Source organism: Tiliqua scincoides, chromosome 1, assembly GCF_035046505.1.
Source record: "Tiliqua scincoides isolate rTilSci1 chromosome 1, rTilSci1.hap2, whole genome shotgun sequence".
Taxonomy (NCBI): Eukaryota; Metazoa; Chordata; class Lepidosauria; order Squamata; family Scincidae; genus Tiliqua; species Tiliqua scincoides.
In genome coordinates, this window is record NC_089821.1 from 68187019 (window position 1) to 68209446 (window position 22428).

Genomic DNA, 22428 nt, shown 5'->3' on the forward strand with positions numbered 1-22428 from the left:
GAACATTTAAAGAAAGGGAAGGAAGGAGGCAGCCCTCAGAGTGGCACAGAATCACGCCAACAGTGGCTGCACTCCGGCAGCCACTGTTGGAGCGGTTTTCAGTGCACCTGGAGGGGTGAGAGGGTTGCAGCGCTGCCCTGTCAAGCACAGCGCCCAGGGATTTTGCCCACCTTGCACCCCTCTAGGTATACCACTGGACAAAAGTGGTCTGGACTTCAGAATTGTCTAGATTTTGGACGCCCAGATTAGGGGTAATCTTCCTAGGGATAGTCTGTATATGTAAAAACTTGTCAAAAAAGCTGAAAGACGCAGCAAGAGATTCAGCAGGAGATGCAACAAGTATGCTTGAATCATGAGTGTTTGCTTTTAATTGCTCATTTACTTTGGCATCTATAGTGATGAGTACTATTTCAGTTGCCTCAGTGTCCTCCATTTGCATCATCACCGCCATTTTGAAGAGCTGCAATAGTATTTAAGCATGCGAGCTGCAACAAGTGTACTTGAACCTTGAATGTTCATTGAATAGAACTTCTTTCCATCTTCTAGTGGAGAATGAAGGAACAAAAATGGAGGGCAGAAATCATACCACAGTGACAGAATTCATTTTGGTGGGATTTTCAGATCTCCCAGAGCTGCAGATCCCCCTCTTTGTGCTGTTCCTTGTGATTTACATTTTCACCCTGGTTGGGAACCTCGGCATCATTATCTTAAGTCATCTGGATGTGAGACTTCAGACTCCAATGTACTTCTTTCTCAGCAACCTGTCCATTATAGATCTTGGTTATTCCTCTGCTGTTGCTCCTAAGATGCTCATGACTTTGGTATCTGACGACAACACCATTCCTTTTGTTGAGTGTGCCATTCAGTTTTATTTTTTCTGCATCTTTGCGACAAACGAAGCTTGCATCTTGAGCGTGATGGCCTACGACCGCTTTGTAGCAATTTGTAACCCACTGCTGTATAGCATTGCCATGTCCAAAAGACGGTGTGTCTTCCTTGTTATTGCATCTTACCTAGCTTGCTTTGTGAATGCAACGACACAAACCATTTTCATATTTAGTTTGTCTTTCTGTGGCTCCAATGTCATCAATCATTTCTTCTGCGATATTCCCCCCATTGTGAAGTTGTCTTGTTCCGACCTCACTGTCACAAATACTGTTCATTTTACTTTGGCCTCCATATTTGTCATGAGTACCATCTTAATTGTCCTTGTGTCCTATGTATACATCATTGCCACCATTGTGAAGATCCGCTCTGCTGAGGGTAGGCGCAAGGCCTTCTCCACTTGTGCTTCTCACCTCACCGCTATCACTATATTCTATGGGACTATAATGTTTATGTACATGCGGCCCAGCTCAGAATATGCAATGGACCAAGACAAATTCATTTCTGTATTTTATACTCTTGTAATTCCCATGCTAAATCCCTTGATTTACAGTTTAAGGAACAAGGATGTGAAGGAAGCAATGAAAAGATTAGTAAATCTTGTCCATCATGGCTATTTCGATCTGGCTGGGAGGAACTGGCTGAGTGGACAGGGAGGGTGATGAATTCTTCTCTGAGGGAGGGGGTACTGCTAACGGCCTTGAAACAGGCGGTGATTTGCCAACTCCTAAAAAAACCCTCCCTGGATCCTACTAACTTGAAGAACTTCCATCCAGTTTCTAATATTCCATTTCTGGGCAAGGTGATCAGGCAAGGTGGTGGCGTCCCAGCTCCAGAGGGTCTTGGACAAAGCTAATTATCTGGATCTTTTCAGTCTGGCATCAGGCCGGGGATTGGGACAGAGACTGCCTTGGCGGCTTTGGTGGATTACCTGCACCGGGGAATGGAGAGGGGGAGTGCATCCCTGTTATTCCTGCTGGACCTCTTAGGGGCCTTCGACACCATTGACCATGGTGCCCTTCTGGGTCGGTTGGCGGAGCTGGGGCTTGGAGGCACTGTTCTGCAGTGGTTCTGCTCCTTCCTGGCTGACAGATCCCAGAAGGTGGTGCTGGGGGATGCTTGTTCAGCATCCTGGCCTCTTAGGTGTGGGGTGCCTCAAGGCTCCATTCTGTCCCCCATTCTGTTCAACATGTACATGAAGCTGCTGGGAGAGGTCATCTGGAGGTTTGGGACAGTGTGCCATCAATATGCTGATGCCATCCAGCTCTTTCTCTCCTTTCCTCCTGATTCCAAGGAGGCAGTCAAAGTGAAGGAAGCAATGAAAAGATTAGTAAATCAAGAGATGTTATTTCTGTGAGATAGTTCTCTGTGTGTTAGTATGGCTTGTATTGCTTAATATCTGTATATTAAAAGGTCTTTGGTTGTTTCTTCGTTCCTTTGTCTTTGTGTGTGTGTGTGTGTGTGTTTTTGCTCTATGTATTTTGCAGGTCATCCTTCATTGGATCTTTTCTATGAGCCTATCAAGAGTTAGCAGAAATCTCTTGATATCCCATGCCTTTTGAAGAAAGTTTTCAGGATTTTGCTCGTAATTCATCTGTAGATGTGCCCTGCCCAGCAGGCTAATCCCAGGCTGCCTTCCTATGCAGTTTCCTGAGAGTAAATTCCATTGAAGAAAATGGGATTTACTTCTGAGTAAACAAACATAAACTTGTTCTCCCAGGATACCTACCATTACAATGTCTCAGGATCTTGGTACAAATCCTCAGCATTTGTTTGGGGAAGGGCAGCTGGATCCTCCCTCTCTGGTAACCCTGCTAACTGGATGTTATGCAGGATTGAAAGAGACCACTGACACCAAACTAAGTTTAAGGCTTTTATTAGGAAGAATGGAACCTGAACCAAACCAAACGACCTTGTTCCAAATTCCCCCAATTGAGAGGGGACCTGAGGCAGGCACTAGGCAGGCAGGAGGCAGCAGGACTTGAGGCAGGCCAAGGGCTGGAAGCTTGATGGAAGTTCCTCTCTGGTTCTCAGCTCTGGCAAGGGGCACTCTCTCCCAGGGCTCCTTCCAACATCTCTCTCAGCTCTCCTGCAGAGCTCAGGGTTCAGCTCCTCCCTGCAGCTCTATCCCTGGTGGTCTCTCCAGCTTGCTCTTCTAGCTTCTTCTCTGCAGAGCTTCCCTGGTGGTCCCTGAGCTCTTTGCTGGTGCAGCCCCTTTTATAGCTTCAATTCCTCTGCACACAGCAGCCTCTACCTTTCCTCCACTGGTACTGCAGCCTTCTCTCCTGCAGCAGTTTTCCATTTGGTCCTCCTCAGACAAACTCAGACTGACTGTCTATTGGCTCATGGGCTACGATCCCCCTCAGGCCAATTTACAGCAGTGAACTGAGCCCAAGTTCTGCACATATCATGGATAAGAGGCACTTTTTCAAGTGGGTGTTGCTCTTTTTAGCAGGGGGAGAGTAACTGGCCCACCTCACCCCAGCAGGTGTCTTTTCTAGTGGCTGTCTGCTGGTGTTCTTTTGCATTTTTCTAGATTGTGAGCCCATTTAGGAGAGGGAGACATTAGTTGTTTGATTTTTCTCCGTAAACTGCTTTGTGAACATTTGTTGAAAAGCGGTATATAAATACTGTTGTTAACATGATTGGCTGTACAGTCGTGTGTCGCTTAGCTACAGGGATGCGAACCAGCACCCCTGTCACCAAGCGAGGCTTGGCATTAATGGCAGGGGGAGCCGTGCTCCCCTCACCTCCAGAGGCTTTTCTGAACCTCACAAAGCCAGCATGCTCTTCGGGCAAAAAGATGCAACTTCCTGTTTTCCAGGAAACCAGAAGTGTTTTTGCCCAAAATGGCCAGGTCGAATCCTGTAGATGTGCATTGCCTCTGCGAGACTCAGAAAAGCCTCAAGAAGTGGGGGAGCGTGGCTCCCCTCATCTTCAGAGGCTGGAGGGGAGGTGAACAGGGCCAAAGGTGGCCATCGCATACATGGGCTGTTGCTGGTTGGAGCATCGCTAAGAAAGACTCACCTGTATTGCTCATAATCTGTTCAGACTGCACTGTACATGTCTGTCTTCTGTACAGGACACATATTGGTAGTCTACATGTGCTCCTGTTATAGTTACAGATGCTCCGGCTTACACAGTCCCTGCTCCTGCTGTCCCTGCTGCTAAGGAGGAGGGAGCCAGGGCCACCTGTGCACCAAAATAGACATGGGCTGACCAGGCCTCCCTGTATGAGGTGTGTTCAGAGGATCCAGATCTGGCCCTTGGCTGAGGCTGGGGTTCTGGCTGTGCCAGGTGGCACTCAGCCTTCTTTCAGAATGCTGCAAAGAGTATTGGTGTGTGGAGCTTCTATTAGTATACGGGGAAGACTTACCACAAATGGATGGTCACCCAGGCCTTGGGCGGGGGGGGGGGGGTCACAGAGCTCACAGGACCCGGGGAATGCTCTTCCAGGGCCTCAGAAGGCTATCTAAGGCCTTAAAACATCACTTCCGGTTTCCCCAGAAAATCTGAAGTGACCTTCTGAGGCCCTGGGAGGCCATGTGTGGGTGGGGCAGCATGCCTTCCACCTATGCTGCTTCCCCAAGGCCCATTCCAGAAAGCTGCCCAGGTACATTTGGCAACAGCTGGGGCTACAACACTGCTGTTGTCCAGATCCTCAAGAACAGGTTGCTGTAACAAGAACCTAGACTGAAATATGTTTTTAAAATCATACATTAAGATATAAGTTTTCTTTTTCTGCTTTGCTTTGTACCACGTGGTTCTGGTTTTGAATGAAATAGATGTCCTCTGCAGGGAACTGAAGAGCATCATCATTCAGGTCAGTGGACATCGCCTGGGAGAAGGAAAGATCTACCACCCATGCACTGGCATGGCTAGAGGGGGGCGGCACACTACGTTTTGCAGGGAACCTCCCTGTAGCATGCAAGCGGCTCCTCCCCCTCCCCTTTGGAGCCATGTGGGTGGGTGGGTGGAAACAGAGGCGAATGGCACTGTCGCAAACGTGCCATAAGGCACATTTCTGGGCCTGAGTACTAGTGCTAGCCCAGCACTGGACGGCACTGGGCGAGCGCCAGAATGTGGAGAGGGAGGAAGAAGTGTGTTTGTGAGGAGAGTGGGGGCTGTCTGATGCTGGTCAGGACAGGGTGTGTGTGTGATGGAGCCCCTGCAAGGCAGAGCCCCCAGAGACCCTAGTGGAACCCAGCCTGGACTGAGGAGGGGGTTCTCCTTGTGCAGCGGACTGCCTGCTCTCGCCCCCTCCCCATGCCTCCTACTCTACTCTGCTCCCCACACATCCTCTCTCCATTTGCCTGCCCCCTTAGCCTCCTCCTGGCAAGGATGCAGCAGCCTGGTTGTCTCTGCAATCTAAGCTTGTAGGGCTTGCTCCTGACTAGACATGCAGGAGATTGGGCTCCAACACTATCCACACATTCCTGGGAGTAAGACCCATTGACTATAAAGGGCATGCTTCTAAGTAGACAGGCAGAGGATTGCACTCCCCTCTGAGGCTGCAACCCTAGCACCACTTTCCTGGGAGTAAGACCCATTGACTAGACTGGGCTTGCTTCCAAGTAGACAGGCAGAGGATTGGGCTCTGAGCTGGCTGGCTGGCTGTGATAGGTTACCAGTGTATGTGGAGGAACCTGAAGAGGGTAGCAAGCAAGGCACAGCTACCTGGGAGGCAAGTTGCAGCAGGAGCACTTCCTAAAGGTAAACCACTGGCTCTTACAATTGTCTCCAGCCCTCTCCTGCAACTCTCAAACTGTGTAAGGCTACAATCCTACCTTACCTCACTTACCAGAGAGTAAGCCCCATTGAACACAATGGAATTTACTTTTGAGTAGACATGCATAGATTGTGCTATAAAAGTGCAATAAGTACTTTCAATAAGTGCTTGATATTTCAGAATATTAGCTAACATTTCTCACTCACTTTAACAAATAAAAAGACCCAATTTATTTAATTAAATTCATTAATGAAATTTGATGTCATTGAAGCAGAGGGGGAGCTACAGAATCTTCTTTGCACCGGGCAGCAACTTGGTTAGCTACGCCACTGAGCTGGAGTAGCTGTAACTATAACAGGAGCAAGTGTGGACCCTGTTAGGACAACAGCATGATGGTCACGTGCATTGCACAAACCCTAATCACCATGAACATAGGTCATTTATAGGCACACAATATGCGATGGATGCCAGAAGGGCGCTGCTGCATGCTAGAAGTGCTGGAAGGGTGTCACTGCGTTGCCCAGCCATGAATAAGAGCACCGGCACTGGGTTGGCAACCTCCATACTGTGACCAGATTGACTGGGAGAGAGGATGGAGGTAGCTGCACAGTAGCAGCAGCCCACAACCCTGTGACAGGGGCTTGGAATAGGGCATGGGGCTGCAGAAGCCTGGTCGGGGTGGGGGACAGGGTGCTGAATATTGTGGGCCATGATGGGGCCCTGGGGCACAGCAACAGGGGTTTGAAGGGCCAGGGGAGCTAACCAGGTCATACCATCATACCCCACAGTCAAGATGAATGACATAGCCATCTGCATGGCAGAGCCACTCCCTCAGCTCCTGTGTATTGGTATCCTATACCTGCCATTGCAATGACCTCAAGGAGAAACTCCATCTTCCAGAAGGTCCTCATGACCTTCATGTTTATCCATATTAATCTGCCTGTTTGTATTCTAGCTTAAACAATAAATCCTGTTCCTCTTTATCCACCAGTGTGCTCTATCCAAAAAAGAACCATTGTCTTCCATGATATAGGCCCTGAGACACTCACTCATCAATTCTGTCCAGGACAAATAATTTTTGGAAAGCACTCTTTGACCCAGACTTGGATCCAACCAACAGTATTGTGATATAGCTCACATCCCACCTGTTTGTCCATCAGGATGCCATGGGGAATCTTGTAAACTTTTTACTGAAATTCAGATGTATAATGTCCACAGCAGCCTCTCAATCTAGTCAGTCATTCCATCATAGAATGAGCTACAGTTCATGAGATTTAAAAAAAACAAAAAAAACAACTTATTTATAAGACTTGTTCTTAAGGATGAGAGCTTGCTTCTTTTGCAATGTCTCCTGCTCTCTCATTGATGCCTTGGACACTGCCCATTCTTGTGGAGCAGGTGACCCAAAAACAAATCTCCAGTTCAATCAACCTCACCTTCTGCCTTCCCAGCTCTGGCTAGACCAAATTACCTCATTTTCCCCCCATGCAATAATTGGTTTTCAGCCCAGGTCAGGCCTCCTGAATCCCTGGTTGCCTCCCAAGTGTGCTCCTTCTCCTGCTTCTTCTCCCCAACTGTGCTTTTGGTTGATCTGGCTTCCTAGAAAAAATAAAAGCTTATTGCCTGTATGCAACCTCAGAGATCCTAACCAATAGCTATCAAGCATGGCCTTTGTATACATAATGCAACATGGGTACATTCAACAAAGAATGACAGCCAGTCCTGTTTTCTAAAATAATATGTACATGTTTCCCCGTCTGCCTCACCACTGCTCCTTATTCAACTTCCTGATACACACAAACCCCTCTCCTGCCCCTCCCCCTGCATCCCGTTTGCCTCACCTCTGCTCCCTGTTCAACTTCCTGATACACACAAACCCCTCTCCTGCCCCTCCCCCTGCAACCCGTCTGCCTCACCACTGCTCCCTGTTCAACTTCCTGATACACACAAACCCCTCTCCTGCCCCTCTCCCTGCATCCCGTCTGCCTCACCACTACTCCCTGTTCAACTTCCTGATACACAAAGTCCAAAAGCAAAGTCCAAAGTCCAGCTGAAATGTCTGCGTGACTTCCTCTTTGCCGACGATGCAGCTATCACTACCCACTTTGCCAAAGATCTCCAGCAGCTCATGGATCGTTTTAGCAAGGCCTGCCAAGATTTTGGACTGACAATCAGCCTGAAGAAAACACAGGTCATGGTTCAGGATGTGGACTCCCTGCATTACAATCTCTGCGCATGAACTGGAGGTTGTCCATGACTGTGTACCTTGGCTCAACGATCTCCGACACTCTTTCTCTTGATACCGAGCTAAACAAACGCATCGGTAAAGCAGCTACCACGTTTTCCAGACTCACAAAGAGAGTCTGGTCCAACAAGAAGCTGACGGAACATACCAAGATCCAGGTCTACAGAGCTTGCGTCCTCAGTACACTTCTGTACTGCAGCGAGTCATGGACTCTTCACTCACAACAGGAGAGGAAACTGAATGCTTTCCACATGCGCTGCCTCCGACGTATTCTCGTCATCACCTGGCAGGACAAAGTTCCTAACAACACAGTCCTGGAACGTGCTGGAATCCCTAGCATGTATGCACTACTGAAACAGAGACGCCTGCGTTGGCTCGGTCATGTCATGAGAATGGATGATGGCTGGATCCCACTCTATGGAGAACTCGTGCAAGGAAAGCGCCCTACGGGTAGACCACAGCTGTGATACAAGGACATCTGCAAGAGGGATCTGAAGGCCTTAGGAGTGGACCTCAACAAGTGGGAAACCCTGGCCTCTGAGCGGCCCGCTTGGAGGCAGGCTGTGCAACATGGCCTTTCCCAGTTTGAAGAGACACTTGGCCAACAGTCTGAGGCAAAGAGGCAAAGAAGGAAGGCCCATAGCCAGAGAGACAGGCCAGGGACAGACTGCACTTGCTCCCAGTGTGGAAGGGATTGTCACTCCCGAATCGGCCTTTTCAGCCACACTAGACGCTGTTCCAGAACCACCTTTCAGAGCGCGATACCATAGTCTTTCGAGACTGAAGGTTGCCAACTAAAAAACAACAAACTAATGTACACGTTTGCAAAATACAAGTTTGCCCCCACTTCAGGATCACACTTAACATGTTCAATTGTTTGCTTAGTGCATCCTAGTTGTACATCTAAAAAAAATGAAATGCATTAATTAGCCCAGGCCACTGAGTTTTCCATGAATCTGTACTTTGTGAAGCATACAACTATCAACATAACATGTGCTGATAGGTATGTTAGGTTGGCTTCATTCTTCATGCTTTGCTTGGGTGATAAGATATCATCAGGGGCTGTGGAAGGTGACCAGTTGTCACCCTGCAAAAATGAATGGAAGGAGGTGATTTGCCCCTTGCCCTCATACCTCACTCTTCCACACATGGTCTTCCTCACAGAGTTTAGAATGCTCTGGGTGGACTCCCACCATGTCAAGCACTTTCTGTTTTGTTTAAAGGGGAAGGAGAGAGGTGTTGGATAGATCATGGCCTTCCAATCTGCTTCCCACTTGCTTTAGGTGAGTGGTCAGCAAATTGGAGTGGCTCCATTCATGGTGGAGGTGGCAAACTCAGGTGAAAGGCACCCTGAGTTCATTGGCTGCTGATCAGTGAGAGTCACATCATTTGCTTGAAGCACAGGCTGGCCATGATATCATGCAATGAGTATTGCACAACATTATACCTCAAAAGTAAGCTAGTCAATGACTTTGTCTACAGACTTACATTAAAACAAAATAGAAGGAACTAACTAATCAGAATTCTTACTAAACTCTGGACTGAACAAAGTCAGAACAATTCTGTTGGAAACTAATTAAAGACCGCAAACGCATACAAATTCCCACACATTATATCCTCAGGTGATTATGTGAATAGGTCATTCAGAACATTTTAATGATATGGGCCTCCCCTAAGAGTTACAAGGATTTTGTTTCAGTGAATACCAAACCAATTATAAAATGAGCCAAACTCTGCATGTACCATCTCAGGTTTGTGGAATGACAGCTTTCTTCCACAGGTAAGAATCCATAGGCTTAAGATCCTTTTTGATTAACCAATGTACGGATTCACCGAAAATTTGTTTCTCGCATTCAGATTTAGTTGTAAGAAGAGACGTTAAATACATTGTCTGACATTTTTTGCTTGTTTCCACAACCATTGGATGGAGTTTGGTAGGATTTTGCTTGGGTGTATTTGGTAGGATTATTGTACCAGAAATTTAAGAATCCAGTAAACAAACTATTTACAGCATATACAAAAATAGAAATCCTTTCCCATATAGGGGAAAAGAGTGATTCAAAACTGCAGTAGATAAATAAATAAATATAAACACATTTAACAAATATCTTCAATACCCATGTACTTGTGACCAAAGGTAGGATAACATTCTTATTAGGACTAACCAAAACATCCAGTAATAAAATGGCAAACAGTTGGCTTTCCCATTTCATAGAGCTCTTCATCAGGCAAATAGTAAGCAAATGTCCTTATAGCAGTTAATACAGCTAATAGCTTAATATTAAATCAGGTGAGACCACTTTAGAGGCCTGTTGTCTAGCTCATATCCTGTCATAATGCAGCAAATTAATGGTCTCCAAACTAGATGTGGCAAATTGGTTTTAATAGCAGTTATTTCCTCCCCCCCCCCCCGACCCTCAATAGCCTTTTTTTAAAGCTTAAAATGTAGTATTATGCTGAATGTACAACATGACCTTGTTTTCTGTAAATAGTGTTTTTTTAGGGGGGGTGAAACAAGAAAAAATACGGAGGGTGTGGGGGGCTTTAAAGCTTTGCCCCATCATGGTTCCAATTCCAGTTGCACTCCCTGTGCACTACTCAAATAGGGACCAATGCTCCACTGACTTTCAACTGAAGATTTTTTTTCCCAGTGAAAAATCACATACTGAGGAGGACAGATCAGATTCAGAAACTTGGTGGGGGCAATTTTCTAAAGCCCTCCTACCCTGACACAGTTTTACTTGTTTTGCCCACCACTTATTTAAAACATAAACAAAAGGAAAACACATTCCAAGTACCATCTAGCCTTTAGTGGGCTATTGGGGTGATTTCCAACAACTCCTATAAATAAGAGTGGTTCAAGTTATCATGTAAAGAACTCTCATGATGGGCAGCTCAGTTTCATAATTTAATCAATTCAGATAGAGAGAAATGTAGAATTATCTGAATAGTATTAACAACCATATTCCATAACCATTGAGATCTTATCAGTGGCTTAGCTAGAGGGGGTGCAAAGCACTAAGTTTTGCAGGTGCCTAATGCACTGTGCAAGTGGCCCCCTCCCCTTCGGAGCCATTCCTGACTGTGGGAGCAAAATGGAGGTAAATGGACTTGTATTCAGTGGGACTTACTCCCAGGGAAGTGCATTCAGAATATCCAGTAATTCACACCACAATCTTATGTATGTTTACTCAGAGGTAAGTCCCATTGTATTCAATGGAGCTTACATCTAAGAAAGTGTGCAAAGGATTATAACCTGATAGCCCAATCATATCTAAACCCCCATGTGGTGAAGCAATGGCATTGGCATGGCTTCCACTGCATCTCACAGGTGATTTTCAGCTGCTGGAGGTCCCCTTCCCTTGTGCAAGCCCCAGCAACTGCTATGGGATAACTTGGACCTGTGCCAGCTCCATTGCTGGCTCAAGTCAGCATTGCTCAGTGCAGGTGGATCATGCCTGAGAAGGGGTTTGGGATTTGGTATACACTGCTGCCAGACCCACTCCCCTCCTGGGCCCACCCCATGCCCCATCTCCTCCCCATTCTGCCCACCCCACCCCCTTCACCAGGCTTACCTGCTCCAATGGGCCTCCCAGTGTCCATCAGCATGCAGAGAAAGGCTCTGCTACTTTATAACTGCTGAGCACCTTTTGGCTGCTTTGCAGCAGACTGCAGCTGCTGAACATATGTCCCACCAGTGCTAAGTTTTGATAGGATTGGGCCATTAGTTTAGTTACTTCAGGTCAAAAACAAACAAATCCTCCTAAGCCTTTTCTGGAAGAATGCTGGAAGACAGGTCCCTGGAATTGATACAAGGACTTGATAACTAAAGGTATACAGCTCTAACCTTCCTTCCTTGAAAAACATCTTGCCCATAAAAGCTCTCACATAACCACAATCTAACAGACCTTTGTTGAGAAAAACATATTCGTCAAGGAATAAAACTAGGAGAGTTGGCATGCCCAATGCAGAGTCCCCAAATGAGCAAGATTTGGGTTTTTTATTAGTCACTGCTCACTTGGGCATTCTGCATAATGTATTATAGGCTGTTAGTGATGTACTCTTGTTTCAGTACCAGCTAACACCTTATGAGGCAAACAGGAATGCCTCCTGCAGTATAGAATCTTATCATACATATATATTTCCTTGGATGTCAAACTGATTAATAAGTGAGCATCTGATTCCTAAAGAGGAAAAAGGGGTGCAAAAACAAAGACATTTCTAGTAGGTCCCTTTCAAAGTGGTAACAACCTTTAGCAGTTTAGGGACAGAACAACTTATAGCCCAATCCTATCCACACTTTCCTGGGAGTAAGCCCCATTGACTCTGATAGGACTTAATTCTGAGTAGACATGCATAGGATTGGGCTGCAAGTCTGAATATCCATTGCACCTCTTCATTGTTGACCATCAATCTTCCCTAAAGTCCTTAAAAAAGGCAATGAGGTCACTAGGGAAGTGCAGGGGGGGGTATGGTCCGCACCAGGTGACTCGCACGGGGGGTGACGCGCACTGGGGTGACACGCTAAAATCGTGGTGGTTAGGAGTAACCCCATCATATTATATACCACTGGATGTGGAATTTTGAGCGAACGCAATGCAAAAACCCAGAATGAAATATCTCCTTTCTATCAAAAGTTATGGCCAAAAGACAGGAGAACAAAAAATGAATGGATCTCTATGGAAAGTGAAACTGAGTTGTATCGCGCTTTTACTCACAAGTAGGTGAACTTGCCTTAATCCTTCAGAAAGGGCAGGCTGAGAGGAATCCAAAGACACCTGAATGGTCCTGATCCAATGACTGCAGCCCCCAAAAACACCTGAGAAGGAAGTCCCTCCATCCATGCAGATGAATGTATTGAGCCCTATGGAAAACAAAACTAAGCCTCACAGTTGTGTTTACTCATGAGTAAGCAAACGTGCCTTGGCTAGTGTGGAAGAACAGGTGAAGGAGAATGCAAGGCTACCAGAATGGTTCTGATCCTATGTACCTGGAGCTAAACAAGTGCTCCAGAAGACAGCCTCCCCCCTCTCCCCCACTAAAAAGGATCAAAACAGAGGCTTTAGCTGATAAGGTGAACCTTTTTGAGACTTGCAAAGTCAGGTGGATCCTGACAGTGATCTGGTTTAAACAGAAGTTCTTAAATTGAACTGGGCATTGGATAGGGCTGAAACCTTACTGATTTTGGAGGGGGGTGTTATTGCAGGCAGGCTACAGAGGAAATTCACTTGGTGGACCAGGGCTGGCTTCTACTTATTTAATTTTTTGTTTTACTTTAATTATTTATACTTATTTATTTTAATTTGCCTGATGATGTCACTTCCACCAAGATATCACTTCTGGTGGATCTTGGACAGATTGTCATTCTAAAAAGTGGGTCCCAGTGCTAAAAGTTTGAGAAATGCTGCAATAAGGTTTTAATAAATGGACACCCTGGGGTTGGGTGGGTGACACCACTAGTGACCAAAATCACAGTTTGGAGGAATAATACCAGTATGTTATATATCAATCTATGCATAATTTCATTCAGAATGTGTTCTATCTTTGTTCTATCAAAAGGTACAGCCAAAAAACCAGTGGGGGCAGAGTGATGGTACATCACCACACCCATCACCTGGGGTGTTGCCCCCCCACTGCATGGGGGGGTGACACACTGGCATCCCACACCAGGTGACGCAAAGTTGTTCTGCCAGATTTCCACTCCAAACTCCACCTGGAGAATTATGCCCACTTTTAGCTAATTAGCTCCCCTTCTTTCCTCAGAAATGACCCTGGTTCTGCCCTGCAGTACTGCTGGACCCCACTACCAGGGCAGCTCACCTGTTTAACCTACAGAGGTCCTCCTTCCTGCCAGCAGCCTTCCACCACTACAGCAGCCCCTTGGTCCTCAGCAGGTCTTAGGCACAGCAGCCAAACACCAGTCTTAATGTCTCCAGTAGTTTCTGCTCCAGCAGCTTCCAAAGCCCATTCACACATCATCAGCAGTTCCATTAGCCATCAATTCCTCAGTCCAGTCTCCCCTTCCTTTCCTCCTTCGGCTACCCACACCAAACTCTTTTAAACCTCAGGTGCTTTTTACGCCTGATGGACCTATTGCCTTCAAGTGGCTGCAGCTGTGCAGTACACGCCCTGCTGAATGCCCAGGCCTTCACCCTTAAAGGGGCCACTGCTGACACCACATCCTACCTCCTTGCCAGATCTGTATTCCAATACAGAAGCCTAGTGACGCCACTGAAATAAGGTCAGGGGACCAATGACCATGTTCTAGAAAATGTTCAACCAATGCTTCTCCAAGCCTCATGTTCTAAAGCTTTCACTTGCAATCAATGACTGTTTATTCATCTGTGCTGCATAATGAACCATAATCATGCCATTTCCCAAATGAATATTTGAGTCAAGCTAACTGTGATATTATTTTTAAATCGTGTTTCTGTCCAGTTCACAAAATTAAATCTAGAATGGAATCTTATTTTGACATATAAGGGGAATGTGGATGAGGGGGAAACAGCATTTCTCCCATCTACATTGTATTTAGAAGTAGATTGTGCTTTCTTCCCCTTTTAAATTTGCATTGAAAACCAACATTGTGTGCAGATTACTATCATGAATCTCACTGAGCAGGATAATTAAAGGATGCATTATAAGTTTTGGCAAAAAAAAAATTGGCAATAATTTCTTCCTTGCTAGAATTTAAGTGAAAAATGGGTGTGCATATATATAAATAACATAAAATAAAATAAATAAAAATAAATAAAATAATATAAAATAACAAATTATGTTTACTTTCACTACAGTGAAAAAAAAATACTATCAGTGGGAACTTTGCCGTGGACTTCAAATAAATGTGGAGGCAAAAAAAACTATTGTTTGACCGATAAATTGTTCTTAAATGTCAGGTGGTCATCTGGTTTCACACATTCTTTATCTTTCTACAAAGAACCAATGAAACCATGAAGCAAAATCACACAACTGTGACTGAGTTCATCCTTGTAGGATTCATGGACTATCCACAGCTTCAGATCCCTCTCTTCATCTTGTTCCTGGGAATCTACCTCACCACACTAGTAGGGAACCTTGGATTAATTATATTAACCAGTACTGATCCTCATCTTCATACCCCCATGTACTTTTTCCTCAGAAACCTCTCCGTTATCGATATTGGTTACTCTAGTGCCATTGCCCCCAAGCTGTTGGCAACTTTTGTGTCAGAAAATAAATGCATTTCCTTCACAGGGTGCACAGTGCAGTTCTTCTTTTTTTGCCTTTTTGTGACCACTGAAGGTTGCCTCTTGGCTGTGATGGCCTATGACCGTTTCACAGCCATCTGCAACCCACTGCTCTATATTGTGGTTATGTCTAAGAAGTTGTGCACCCTGTTAGTCATCAGTGCATACACTTGTGGTTTTGCAAGTTCAACTGTCCATACTATTTTCATATTTCGCTTGAACTTCTGTGGACCAAATATAATTAATCATTTCTTTTGTGATGTTCCTCCAATGCTTAAATTGTCCTGTTCAGACACTCATGTGACTCGCACTCTGCATTTCATTATATCCGCTATAATTGCACTGACTACATTTCTGATTGTCTTGATCTCCTATGTTGCCATCGTGTTTGCTATCCTGAGGATCCATTCTGCCCAGGGCAGATACAAAGCCTTCTCCACCTGTGCCTCCCACCTAACTGCTGTCATCATCTTCTTTGGAACTATCATCTTCATGTACGTACGACCCGGATCAAGTTTCTCCACAGATCAAGACAAAATTGTTTCTGTGTTCTATACTCTTGTGATCTCCTTACTCAATCCACTCATCTATAGCCTGAGGAACAAAGATGTGAAGGATGCTGTTGGTAGGATCATAAACAGGGTGACATTTCTGAAGTAAAGATGGCATGGTAAAGACAGTTCTTTGTTAAACCAAAAAAGTGAATAAAGAGATGTCTGGATATATATCCTGTATTAACGAGTGGCATTTCTGTGAATGCTTAAGCTGATTTGACAAAATCAACAACAAGGTCATCTGAAATCCATGTTTAGATGTAAATCTCATGTCAGTGAGGTCAATTTCAGCATTTAGTACTGCTTTTAGTAGACTTTGGGTAAGTAAAAATAGCATTTACAATGTGATGGTTTACCATGGTGTGCATGTAAGACAGGATAAGCCTCTTTTCTGCATCACCTGCCTAGTGGATCCAAAAGCAGCTACTCTTGAGTAATGACAGACTGACACATGTAAAATCACACATAGTTTGGCCTTGAGGCCCAATTTAAGTGTGGTGTTGGATAAAGATACAATTGTTTCAGGGTTCTGATTACGTTTTTCAAACCAGGGTCAGCATAGCCCCCTTTACTATGTGCACATACATGAGACACTGGGCAGAAAACAAAAGAAAACTGTAGCAGCAGCATGGAAATCTAGTTTCTGTGGGCACTGCTTCCCCCTCTTTTCCCCGGCAAGTGTTCCCCTACTAGGCATGGTGAGAAGGAAACAGCAGCTGTGGTTTAGCCTCGTTTTTGCTGGATACTATTTTAAACTCCGCAGATACCCTAGACCCCAACACTGCACCAGGGAAAGGGCATCTGGGCATTTTAAAATTGTCTGGTAAGAAGGCTTGATGCTTTCTGGGCAGTGGGGGGGGGGGGGAGGTAAGACAAAAGAAAATTTGTCTGTGCCCAGTGTGTAATTAATCTGTGGAATTCCTTGCCACAGAATGTGGTGATGGCACCTGGCCCAGAAGCCTTTAAAAGGGGATTAGACAGATTAACCCATTTTTGCCCAGCCCACGGGTGTACACATTTGGTCCCTGTTACATATATGCAACATTGGGCAGAAATGGCTTAAGGGCCCAATCCTATCCCTGGCTGCTTCCCCACAGTACAATGGCACCAAAATGGCTGCCACTGTATCCTGTGGGAGTTGGGAAGCGGCTGAAGGTTTCCTTAGAGTAAGAAAATGTCTGTTCCCTTACCCCATGTAGAGCCCTGGCAGCCCTGATGGGTCTTCTCGGAGCTGTGCCAGCCTTCGGTATTGGGAATTTGAAGTATTACAGAACCCTGCATAACTTGTTTGACCAGAGATCAGAGTCAAGTTGTCACCTCTGACTGAAGAGATTTCTGGTTTTATGTATTTATTTATGGCCTAACGTGTCATGTCATTAAGCAAAGGTAGCCCTGTTCAAATCTCTAGGATTGTTTCAAAAGTTATCTGGAGATTGACCCTGTTCTCTTGAAAACTTCAAACCAATCCTGATGAATTGGCAATCCTTGATGAGAAGACTTACAGTGGGATAGAAAAGAAATGAATATATACACCAGGGATGGGAACTCAAGTGACTCAAGCCCAAGTTGCAAAAACGTAAGTTTTTGCTGACTCATGCAGATTTGAGTCACCTGTTGTCGATGACTTTGGCACTGACTCGGGTCTGAGGTCACTGACTCAGCACTCAGTCCCCATGTGTGCAGATGCATGTCTGTTGTGTGTCTGGGTGTGCTTGCTTACTTATTTTGGCACATGAAAGACCTGTGGGGACATCATTCAGACTGGGTGAGCAGCAGGAAAGGTCTAGTCAGGAAGCAGGGAAGGGTTAATGTTTTGCTTTCGCATCGAGCAGAAAGTGGGAGAGGGGAGCGGCGAGCTCTCTTTTCCATCTCTGAGGGAACTGATGGTCATTGGACAAAGAATGGCTCATCTAATTCCTCTCTTTGGGTGAGGTAGGGCAGAAGGAGGAGCCCAAGGGAATTCTTGCCCTTGAACTGGCTCGAGAACCAGGGAGGGGGAGAAAGGGGGCAGGGTAGTTGGGGGAGGCAATTCATAATGATTATGCTTTCCAAAAGTATGGCTTCTGTAAGCGCCATTGTTACTTGGAAGGCGAAAGCCTCACTGAATGGCTGGCACAAATGGGACTGTCCCTGCTCTCATGCAGTCTGACCCACCCTTTCCTACCTTGTTTACAGATGGGATGGAGACATCAGGGGAGTGGTTAAAGATAACTCTGACACACACACACACACACACACACACACACACACACACATTGGCAGCAGCTTCACTTTTTCCAGCGGAGCCACTACTGGTTTTTTTAAGGGAAAGACTTGAGACTCTAGTATTTTCAAGTCACCAAAATGATCTGGGAGACTCAGAAAGTCTGCCCATTAGGACTCATTTTCAACTTGAGTCTCAGGGCGGAGACTCGTGACTTGACTCAAGCTAAGCTGTGCTTGACTCGCCCATCCCTGAAACACACCACAAACCATAATGGCTCTTTCAAACACCACCTTCTCTTGCGAAAAACAGCAAAAACAACTGTCGGCCTCCAATTTCAAAGGTCCCAATGCCACCGCCAGTCAGATAAGTGCATTTGCAAGTACAGATTTGCCCCAACTTGTATTCACAGACACATTTTAGGTGCACACTTAAAAACAAGTACAGTAATGTACAAAGCAGCCCTGTGTATTCTCCAAAATTCTGTTGGCACTAATTAAAGAGGAATCATGCAAACATGAACATAGTATGTCCTTGGGTGATTATGCCAAAAGATATTATGCAATATTTTAATGAGATGGGCCCACCTGAGAGTTTCAGAGTTGGTTTCTAGATGACATCAAACTAAACATAAAATGAGCCATTCCTCCATAAGCTGTACCTCTTAACTTTGGAATTGTCAGCCAGGCTTCTTCACAGGTAGGATTGCTATTTCTCTTTTCCCTAATTCACTTTCAAAATGTTCCTGAAGTTTTACTTCTGGCAATCAAACTTACAAACAGTTCAGTTTTCTGGAATTTAAATATACTCTATACAATTTTGTCCTTTCACAAAAAAAGCTGGGTACCTTTTTCACAAAAAGCATGATAACCTTTCTACCATGCTGCTGGAGATGTCTCCTGCCATTTTCCTGTGTCTGTAAGCAGCCCACACAATCTCCAGAAAGGCAGAATGAGATTCAGAAATCTATCACATTTACTAAGAACATTGTTTGAGCTCTGCAGCCAGCATATAAACTCCAATCTGCAAAAAAAAAAAAAATGCAGACTGAAGTTAAGACACTCATCATATCACTTGTACATTCGGGGCTCATTTACCAGTCAGCTGCAGTATGTATCTGCTTTCTCTCTCTTCTGTGATCCTGACATTTTAACATCTAGCTTCTGGTTTTTGGTTGGACTGTTTGTTGTATTATCATCAGGGGCTAATAGTCTTTCAAAGGTTTCTAAACAGTAGTTAAAATTAAACTTTTTTTTTAAAGAGAAAACAAATTATGCTGGTTTTAGTAGAAGAGTTGGTCACTAGTGGTGATCACTAGTGGATATCAGAGGCACTAGCCATCAGTGTGCAAGAGCATTCCACTGAACACCAGTCCACTGAACACCACACCACACTGAGAGACACGCTGGATTGCATTTGCAGAGACTGGGGAAGGGGAGGGGAGTAGCAACCTTCTCTGTTCAACATCAGAATGGCTCTTGCTGGTGTCTTCCTTGTATTTCTTTTTTCTGCTTTGGGAGCTTATATCCCAAAGGATGTAAGGAACAATCATCAAGATTAGCTCACAAAATAAAAATGCACATAAGTAGAGTGCAGGAACAAATCAAGTCCTTTTGCCTACAGATTTCCTTTTAACTCAAGCAAGTGGCTCAAGAGACATCTTCTTCCATTTTTTCCCCCTCAAACTGTAAGAATGTTTTTGAAAAACTCCTAAAATTAGGTTGTGCTTTTTTGCCTTGATCATATTGCCCTTGGACCCAGAAAGGCAGCAGGAGGTTCATTGCCCAGCATGTCAATACCCTCTAATTCATTGGTTTACAAACTCTCAGGGAGAGGAGGTTGAGCTGCTCTAAGTTCTTGCAAAGGTGGGGGGAGGCAGTGGGGGCAGGGGGAAGGCAGCGGCGTGATCCCCAGGATTGTGCCGCTCAGTAGGGCTGCAGGGGCTTGAAGTGAAAGTGGAGCAATTGCGCCCCACTTCCATTTTAGCGGAGGCGGGGTGCGATTGCTCCACTTCGCTTTCAAAGCTGCAGGGAGCCCTGCATAAGGTCATGCAGGGCTCCCCACACCCCCGGGAGGCTGCAGGAGGCTCGAATAAGTGGACCCAGGCCCCTGCAGCCCCCCTGAGCGGTGCGATCCTGGGGATCACACCGCTGCATCCTCCCTGCCTCTAGGCTGCCCCGCCCCTTAAGATGAAAGTGGCCAGGGCCCACAGGCTGCGGTGTCTCAACGCCCCAGTTTGAAAAGCCCTGCTCTAATTGAACACACAGAGGGAAGGTTTAACAGAAAATAGCTTGTTTATTGCTGGTACTAAAGCAAGGTTGGACAGAGACCTATAGCCTTAGATCATGCACAAAGTACCAGTTGGATGCAGCCAGCCTTTTACACTTCACATTCAACAGGCAAAAAGTTCAGAAAATTTCCATCTCTGCCTCACTCAAACACCCCCTTTTTCCTTCCTGTTGGTTGTTGCTCTTGCAAGATATCACAGACTGACTCTGTCTGATCTTCTAGGACCAAGGTATTCAGGAACTGGGACTAAAAGCACTGAACAAAGGCAAAATGTTTGTAAGTTGGCTCCTGAGGCTGTTATCACTATAACAAAGGCCCTGGGTGAGGATTAACTAACAGCATTTTGCTAACAAGCATTTTAGGGCCAGAGGCAGGGCTGATGTTAAAATGGCATTACTTTGGCCAGAGTTTAGTGAGAGCTCTTGGCTCACAGCATCAATAATTTTGTTGAAATTATTGATGCAAGCCATATTGTTGCAAGGTTCAAAAAGCAAGACTCAGTACTCAAGGGTGATCGTTGCAAGCTTTATTTCGTTGCTAGCAACGGGCATCTCATGGGACTAATGTCCAAAGTATTGAGAGCCCTTTCCCAATGTTAACTGGACCCTTTATAGCATTCTGGGTTCTTTGTTTGAAAATCTGAACTTCTCATTGGCTAAAGTTTGACATCATAGATGGGGCTAACTCTTAGGCTATAGATAAGATACCATTTACATAAAAGGTAGAAAATAGGTGGGGTTTCACCGAAATTGCACAATTTCCAAAAGTTTTCAGAAACCAGTAGGGTTTGCTGTAACATCCTCATTAAAGAGAACACACATTTCTTCTCCTAGTTTTAATAAAACACTGTGGGGCCCTCTGCAAACCTCTGCGAAGCAAAGTCCTTTAAACTTCCTTTAACAGTTTCACTAACATTCTATGTCTTAATCCTTATGACTATTGTGACCAGTTACCTTGAGTACATTGGTATTAAGAGATATAGTGGTGTATATCCTTGCTAAGAAGTGACCTCTTCCCTTTTCAGTGGTTGTCTAGCACCTGCTAAAGTGTAATCTCTTTGAGCTAAGGCTTCAGCCAGCTTCTTTGCTCACTTAAACTTTTCAGGTAACTTTGGTCCCCTATAGTCTGCCTCTATTTCAGTTGCAATTCAAACGAAGAGACTCCAAAAGCAGAAGTTTCCTGATTCGCAAGGATGCTCTTGCTTATCTAATTAAAATGTGTACTGTCTTCAAAATTCATCTCTTGCAGGTGTCTGTGGTTAGCTAGCTAGACGCTTTGTTAGTTTGCCAAGAAACATTGCAAACTGATAAGCCTTTCTGCAATGCTAAGGCTTTTGTCTGTTTTTAAGACTTTCTTACCATGTCTCCATATATGTGTCTTCTCAGCTTTGTGATGTCCTTGGCAAGAAGTGTACTTCTGCCAAGATGAAGCCTATCTCCTCATTTCCTTAGTTGCACTATCTTTTCTAAATGCCAAAGTGGCCCAAGGTCCCAGCTTCTGTGAAACTTCTGTGAAACTAGCAAACAGCTTCTAAAATAATTCTTGTTAACACAGCCTTTCTGTGAGACTACCTGTTGTTGGCAACCTTCAGTCTCGAAAGACTATGGTATCACGCTCTGGAAGGTGGTTCTGGAACAGCGTCTAGTGTGGCTGAAAAGGCCAATTTTCAGCCACAGGCAGGCTGTGCAGCATGGCCTTTCCCAGTTTGAAGAGACACTTGGCCAACAGTCTGAGGCTAAGAGGCAAAGAAGGAAGGACCATAGCCAGGGAGACAGACCAGGGACAGACTGCACTTGCTCCCATTGTGGAAGGGATTGTCACTCCCAAATCGGCCTTTTCAGCCACACTAGACGCTGTGCCAGAACCACCGTTCAGAGCATGATACCATAGTCTTTCGAGACTGAAGGTTGCCAACTACTTTACTGGGCTATCTAGTGACTTTAAAGTCTAGGGTCAAAGTTCACTGTGCCTCAATATAGAATATTATGATGTATCCATGGAGAAATATAGAAGTAAATATAAATATTTGTAAAAACTTGATTATAAGTAGTTTTCTTGTTGGGGCTTAAGGAACATTTATATTTCCTTAAGCCCAAATGTAACTACTTCATTACTCAGTGTAAACTCCTATAATGAATGGGTTTTTGCTGTCAATTTAAGAGAATGCAGAAGAAAAAAACTTTCTTATGATTTATGAAATTGATTCATTCCTTAACTATTCCAAGACTTTGTTAAAATTGTTGAAAATGTTTTTTCTTAAGTAGCCGTCAGGGAACTGACTGCAAACTTTCTTTCTA

At 45.0% G+C, this 22428-nt stretch overlaps 2 protein-coding genes across 4 annotated transcripts; both read left to right on the forward strand.

Annotated features, from left to right (window-relative positions):
* Positions 1 to 566: 566 nt before the first annotated feature.
* On the forward strand, positions 567 to 9722 carry LOC136644656 (olfactory receptor 5AR1-like). The gene is made up of 3 exons (XM_066620695.1): positions 567 to 1478; positions 4134 to 4223; positions 9717 to 9722. The coding sequence occupies exons 1-3, from the start codon at positions 567 to 569 to the stop codon at positions 9720 to 9722; spliced, it is 1008 nt and encodes a 335-aa protein (XP_066476792.1).
* A 3902-nt stretch (positions 9723 to 13624) lies between these two features.
* Positions 13625 to 15745, forward strand: LOC136654341 (olfactory receptor 5AR1-like). Of its 3 annotated transcripts, none has more exons than XM_066631313.1 (2): positions 13625 to 13633; positions 14816 to 15745. In XM_066631313.1, exons 1-2 carry the CDS (start codon positions 13625 to 13627, stop codon positions 15743 to 15745), a joined length of 939 nt encoding a protein of 312 aa, XP_066487410.1. The 3 variants fall into 3 exon arrangements, with proteins under 3 accessions (XP_066487410.1, XP_066487402.1, XP_066487418.1); XM_066631305.1 differs by lacking the exon at positions 13625 to 13633 and adding an exon at positions 13786 to 13794; XM_066631321.1 differs by lacking the exon at positions 13625 to 13633 and having other exon boundaries at positions 14810 to 15745.
* Positions 15746 to 22428: the final 6683 nt, after the last annotated feature.